Source organism: Mandrillus leucophaeus, unplaced genomic scaffold (genome assembly GCF_000951045.1).
Source record: "Mandrillus leucophaeus isolate KB7577 unplaced genomic scaffold, Mleu.le_1.0 Scaffold510, whole genome shotgun sequence".
NCBI classification, from domain to species: Eukaryota; Metazoa; Chordata; class Mammalia; order Primates; family Cercopithecidae; genus Mandrillus; species Mandrillus leucophaeus.
Window position 1 is genome coordinate 1,059,179 of NW_012105476.1, and position 6,808 is coordinate 1,065,986.

A 6,808-nucleotide genomic window follows, 5' to 3' on the forward strand; every position below is an offset into this window, starting at 1 on the left:
GGGGTGAGGCGAGGGTGTGGATGGGGCAAGAAGGGGTGTGGGGACGGGGGCCAGGCCTGTGAGGGGAGCCAGGCCCAAGTGCAGCAGGGTGAGGGGATGAGGTGGACAGGGTGGTTGTTGCTGGCTTGAGCAAGGGGTCCCAGGCCTCTCTGTCAGAGCTGGGGAGGCCCAGCCGGGCTGCGCTCAGGAAGGCGCTGCAATTGTTTCCACAGGGCTGGTTGATCCGTGCTGGGGTTCCGGAGGTGGCACCACGGGTGCCGTTGCCTGGGTCCTGGCGGTTGCCTTGGTCCTGTAAGGTGTTGAAGTCAGGGCAGCTCGGCCTCCTCTCTGCCTCTGCTCCTGGACACAGCACGAACGTGGCCTCTGTCACCTCCGAGGATAGGGCCGTGATGGTCAGTGCCCGGCTCCCTCCCGCTGGCTGTCCAGGGTGCCTGGGTGTTTCCTGGAAATCCTCAGGCCAGGGATGGGGGTCCAGTTGGGACCTGAAGTTGGATCTGCCCTGGGGACAGGGCTGCCAATGATGTCTGTGCTGTCAGCAGGACGCTTGGCCAGAGAACACAGCCCAGGTGCCTGCCCGCAAGACCACCGAGCCTGGGGCAGCAGCAGAGTGTGGACAGGCAGAGGGGGTCTCAGGGCCCCGAGCTGCCATAAGGAAGCACCACAAACAGAAGTGTACTATCTTGTGATTCTGGAGGCCAGAAGTCTGGTCTGAGATCAAGGTGGTGGCAGGGGTGGCTGTTCCTGAGCCATGAGGGGCACTTGTCCAAGCCCTCCAGCTTCTGGGGCTTGCCGGCTGCTTCTGGCATTCCTAGCTTGTCATCACCCTGATCTCTGTCCTCCTGCTCTCATGGCACCCTCCCTGTGCACATCTGTCTCCAAATCTCCTCTTTTGTAAGGACATGGCAGCACTAGATTAGGGCCCATCTTCACGGAGTAGGACTTCATCTTAACTAATTACATCTGCAGCAACTTTATCTCCAAATGTGATCCTATTCTGAGATACTAGGGCTAAAGACTTCAAAATATGAAATTGGGGGAGGGGGACGCAGTTTAGCTCATAACTGGAGTATTTTGTTCTCCGTGGTCCTGGTGGCAGGTCCCCAGGGTGCATGCTGGCACGGAGGGTGCGGGCATCCTGGAGGCTGTGCCGCTGGCCCCCAGCCCACGTTGGCTGAGAAAAACCAATCCGGGGCAGACAGAGCCTCATCTCCAGCCTTCATCTGCAAGCATGGGATGGTGCCATGAGGGCTTCATTCTTCGGGTTTGCTGATGTGATGGTGATGGTCTCCAGGGGCTCCCTGACCAAGACTGGCCAGTGTTCCTCCTGGGGGTGAGAACCTGGGAGGGGACTGCCTCAGGCCTCCAGGCCCCTGTCAACACTGATTCTGGGCTCAGACAGTGTTCCAGGGGGCAGCGGGTCCTGTCCTTCTGGCCACTGAGGACCCACAGCCTGCAGGGTCCAGACCTGTCCAGGGCCAGGGAAACGCTGGGAGCAAGGATGGAAGGTGGCGGTGGGCGTCCTGCATCCCTGAGACACCTGCAGGCTGTGTGGGTGGGAGGAGCTCCTGGGACACTCACACTGGGACTGCTCCTGGGAAATCCCCCCAGGCGCTGGCTGTGGGCAGCGACATCACCACGTGTTCATGGATTGGTTCTGGGTTTGATGAACAGGCATTCTGCGAGCACTGCCGGAAGCCAGCCCAGGGTGCCTGGGACTGGGCTTGAAGTTGGGTAGAGGAGGGAGGGGGAGGAGGGCCTCTGGCAGAACACAGTCCCATAGAGCTCTGTTCAGAGTAGCAAGCCTAGAAGAACCACACGGGCATGACACAAACGTGATGGACGTCCAGGCTTCCAGCACTTCTCAGGCACGTGCATGCTGAGCCCGAGCGGAAAGGCCTGGGCAGGGGGCAGGGCAGGGCTGTGAGCCCAGGGTGGACTCCAGAGATGGAGGGGCTGCGGCTTGCAGGGGGGAAGGATCCTCCCTGGGTGGCTGCCTTTGAGGGGAGCCAGTTGGACTTTGCGGGAGAAGGACGCAGAGCCTTGCAGGCTGATATGGTGGTGCCCTCGGGCATGTGTATGTGGCAGGGCCCACCATAAAGAGGGGGCAGAGACAGGTCATCTGCCTGGGAGTGGGGTCCTAGGTCCCCTCCAATTTGGGGACCTGGCTTGTCTGGGGCCCAAGGCCTCTGAGGACGACCTCCCAACCTTGGACTGTAGATGCCAGCTAGTCAGGGTCCCTCTCAGCACCACGCTGACCACCTATGTTCCCTCCCGCAGCCATCGTTAATCCCAAACAGCCCAAGGAGACGCCCAAAAGCTTCAGCTTTGACTACTCCTACTGGTCGCACACCTCGGTAAGCCGGGACCCTGGGTGGGGGAGGCGGGCAGCAGTGTGCAGGCCATGTGGCCCTCAGGGTCCCTCAACCTCTCTGAGCCGCTCATTCCTCTCTAACTGGGGCGAGGACCCCACCGTGCTCCCCTGCAAGGTCACCCTGAGCGGCCCATGCAGGGTCCCCAGCGAAGGCAGTGATGGAGGCTGCAGGGACTGAGGGGCTTCAGCTCCCTGTGGGTAGTTTCTAGGGTCAGAACTGTGTCCGTCCACCTGCTGGTGACTTTTCCCCGGATATCCCGAAGTCAGAATGCCCAAAGCTGACCCTGAGCCTGCCTGGAAGCTGTGCCCTGCACTCTGGGAGCCCAGGAGACCCCTGGACTCTTCTCCTTCCCTCCTCCCCCATCCAGTCCACACTGAGCCCCGTCCTCCACCTGCCAGCTCCTGGACCCTTCTAGAAGACGTGCAGCCTCCTCATCTAAGCCCCTCATGTCTATATCTCAGCACCTGCCCCCCATAACAGCCCCAGGGTTCCCTGCTTCTGCCTTCCCCATCCAGTCCGTCCTCCTTCCAGGATGACCCCCAGCCAACCACCCTGTCCCCTGCCTAAAGTGCCCCTCTGCCCTCAGGACAGTGTCCAGGTGCCGTAGCCCAGCCTGTGGGGTCTCTGGGTCTTCGCACCCTGTCCCCATTCCCAGCTCTTGTCACCCCTACTTGTCATGGTCACATGGAACTTACTTTGATTTTGAGGTCCCACCTTTGGGCCTTTCACATGCTGTTCCCTCTGCTGGAACCCATCCTGCCTCCTGCCTGGCCGGCCGCTCTTCATCCCTCATCTGGGACACAGAAGGCTCCTCCTCCAAGAAGCTACCCCACAAGGCAGGAGTAGGATGGGGGTTAGGCATCCCTCCCCGCTGTGCTGCCCTGGCACCCTGAGGCCCTGGGCACCCCCTGGCTCCACGGACATGAAGGGCTGAGCCTCGGGTGCACCCAGCCTCCTGCAGCTTCATTCCTTCCTTGTCCTCCAGCCCGAGGACATCAACTATGCATCGCAGAAGCAGGTGTACCGGGACATTGGCGAGGAGATGCTGCAGCACGCCTTTGAGGGATACAACGTGTGCATCTTCGCCTACGGGCAGACGGGTGCCGGCAAGTCCTACACCATGATGGGCAAGCAGGAGAAAGACCAGCAGGGCATCATCCCGCAGGCACGAGGCCGGGGGCAGGCGGGGACAGCCCCGGTGGATGGGGCGGGACAAGCTGAGGCTGAGAACTCCAGGCCAGGTGCCCCTGAGAGCAGCCCCCAGAGAGCAGGGAGTCAGGAGGGGAAGGCCAGCTGGGTCAACGGTGGGATTGGGGCAGGTGAGAGCCAGATGTGGCTGTGAAGCTGCAGACCCAGGCCCTAGGTGCGGGAAGCGCCCTGGCCTTGGACAGGGTCCACCTTGATCATGTGCCTAAGACAGCAGCTGGGAGAGCCCTGGCTGGGGCAGCTGATCTCTGAGGGTGTGAGGGCTGGCAGTGTGGGCAGAGAGAGGTGCTTAGGACAGAGGTGACCAAACACCAGACACAGAAGTTCCTCATTTGCTGCAGGAACCAAGTCCCCAGCCATTCCCCTGGGCAGGTCTCTGGACCTGAGTTGGTCACTAGTACTTTGCCTGCTGAGGGAAGGGACGTGGCTGAGATGTCTGTAGGATGGCAGAGCCAGGGAGAGGGGTAGACGACACACAGGAAAGGATCAGATACCAGCCAGGGACCCCTGAGTTAAGAGGGAGACACTGGCTCCTCGGCTACAGACTTTCTCAGTGCCTTTACCATGATGTGTGTGGTGAGGGTGCAAGAGGGGCCTGAGAGGGTGGCATCCCGCCTGGCACAGGCTGCCCACAGCATCGCAAGGGGCGGGGATCCAGGGAGCAGCCCCAGCCGTCCCTGGCTGACTGTCCCCCCATTCCTGCAGCTCTGCGAGGACCTCTTCTCTCGGATCAACGATACGACCAACGACAACATGTCCTACTCGGTGGAGGTAGGGTCCCCCCGCCTGCTGTCGGCCCCTGGGGCAGGGCTGGGAATCCGGTGTGGCTGGCAGTGCTTTTCTGATGCAAAGCGAGTGCCCACCACGCGTCTGCGCACCCAGCTTGTCCCTCGCTCATTCAAGTGGCAGGCAAGACGACGAGCCTGGGCAGGGCTCGAGACCCCCAAAGCACAGAGCGACGAGGTGATCCCCACCTAGCAGGTGCTTCTCCAGCAGCTGCTCTGTCCTGGGGCAGGGACAGGCACCTCAGAGCTCAGGGCCTGGCCATGCCTGCTGTGGCGGGGTGGCCCTGGCATGCGTGTGTCCTACAGCCCAGGATGGCCGTGGTGAGGGAGGCCGGATTGACACCCCTGCCTCACACATACACACAGGAGCTGCAGACTGGGAGTCCGCTGCCCAGCAGGTGGCGCCCACCTTCTCACTCACGGGTCCTGATGGCCCCACCCCTCACTCAGGGGTCCTGATGCTAGCCCCTACCCTGTCACTCAGGGGTCCTGACAGCAGCCCCCATCCCCTCAGGGGTCCTGATGGTGGCCCCCACCCCCTCACTCAGGGGTCCTGATGGTGGCCCCCACCCCCTCACTCAGGGGTCCTGATGCTAGCCCCTACCCTGTCACTCAGGGGTCCTGACGGCAGCCCCCATCCCCTCAGGGGTCCTGATGGTGGCCCCCACCCCCTCACTCAGGGGTCCTGATGCTGGCCCCTACTCCCTCACTCAGGGGTCCTGATGCTGGCCCCCACCTTCTCACTCAGGGGTCCTGATGCTAGCCCCTACCCTGTCACTCAGGGGTCCTGACGGCAGCCCCCATCCCCTCAGGGGTCCTGATGCTGGCCCCTACCCCGTCACTTAGGGGTCCTGATGGTGGCCCCCACCTTCTCACTCAGGGGTCCTGACGGCAGCCCCCACCCCCGTCACTCAGGGGCCCAGCAGGCAGCCCCCACCTTCTCACTCAGGGGTCCCCCCAGTGGCAGCCCCTGCCCCGTCACTCAGGGGTCCTGATGGTAGCCCCCACCCCCTCACTCAGGGGTCCCCCCAGTGGCAGCCGCACTCCCTGGTCTCAGGGGTCCTGACAGCCCGGCTCTGCCCTGCAGGTCAGCTACATGGAGATTTACTGTGAGCGTGTCCGTGACCTCCTGAACCCCAAGAACAAGGGCAACCTTCGCGTGAGGGAGCACCCACTGCTGGGGCCCTATGTTGAGGACCTCTCCAAGCTGGCTGTCACCTCCTACAATGACATCCAGGACCTCATGGACTCAGGGAACAAGGCCAGGTATGTGGGGGGACTCGCCGATCCTCCCTGCCCTCCTGTCCCGCCGCCTCTCCCCAAAGGAAGCCCCTTTGCCTCGGTCCTGGCCCTTTTCTGTAGGGTCCATCTGTGCCCCGTGGAGGTGTGGCCTCCTGAGCCTGAGGTCGTTCAGGCCTGTGCCAGCCCGAGAGAGGCCGAGGGCTCCCCCTGTGCAGGGGACACCGTCACCTTCATGGGGCTTCTCCTTCACGGGGGTCTGCGTCCTCCAGCTGAGGTGCCCAGGGGCTGCTAGCAGCATCTGTGGCTGCTGCCTTGGTGGGGCAGCTGTTCTGTCAGTCCCAGGGGTCCAGATTCTGTGTGGGGGCCAGCGTGCTGGGGTCGGGGCATGTGGGGGGTGGTTGGCTGCACAGTGCTACAGCAATAAACAACCCGGCTCCTTGGCCTCTGCTGCCCTGGGCCTCCTGCCTGGGATGCCCTGGTTGTCATGGCAACAGACCCCCTCCGACACCCAGGACTTCCTGAGGGTGAGGTGATGGTCCCTGTCACTCTCAGTTCCTGAGGTTGTGAGTCACACTCTGCGCCATCCTGCACCCCTTCGGTGGCCCCACAAGGGCCAGTGGGTGGGGGTACTGTTCCTGATGAGGTCCACAGCGCACCGTGGCCATCACTGTGACTCCTTGCTGGAGCGGGCCCTGGGTTGCCGCATGCCATCCGCTGAGTCTTGGGAGCCTTTCCTGAGGTCCCTGGCAGGTCAGGGTGGCATCGGGACCAACTCCAGGCCACCCTCAGCAGCCTTGGGCTTCCCGTTCTGGAGGACCGCCCTGCTGACCCATGACATCTCCTGTGGGGTGTGGCAGGCTCCTTGGCTTCCCAGAGCCACGGGTGTGGGCCATGGTAGGGTGGACAGTGGACAGCCCCTTCCCCTCCCATATCATGGCCATGGAGGGCTCCTGCCCAGCTGGGCACTGCATGGGCTTCTCTGTGCCCAGGAGTGGGATGCTTCCCCAGCTACTGCTGCCCTGAATACACTAGGCAAGGGCTGGGGCTGAGGATGCCACTGTGGGCAGGTGGCCGTGGGCCTTGCTGGAGTCCTGGCAGGTGGGACCATCAGTGCCAGGACCGGCAGAGTGGCTCCTGGGGTCTGGGGGAGCTGCCCCCCGATGACCTGGTTTGGAGGGCTGGCACCACCGGTGAACTTGCACC

The 6,808-nt window shown here is 62.9% G+C and overlaps 1 protein-coding gene across 1 annotated transcript in view; it reads left to right on the top strand.

Annotated features, from left to right (window-relative positions):
* The window catches only part of KIF1A (kinesin family member 1A), a 111,968-nt gene that overhangs the window by 28,313 nt on the left and 76,847 nt on the right, over positions 1 to 6,808 (top strand). The window contains exons 4-7 of the mRNA XM_011996393.1: positions 2,278 to 2,354; positions 3,358 to 3,537; positions 4,284 to 4,349; positions 5,451 to 5,629. Coding sequence (XP_011851783.1) covers positions 2,278 to 2,354; positions 3,358 to 3,537; positions 4,284 to 4,349; positions 5,451 to 5,629 — 502 coding nt within the window. The remainder of the gene's footprint in view (positions 1 to 2,277; positions 2,355 to 3,357; positions 3,538 to 4,283; positions 4,350 to 5,450; positions 5,630 to 6,808) is intronic.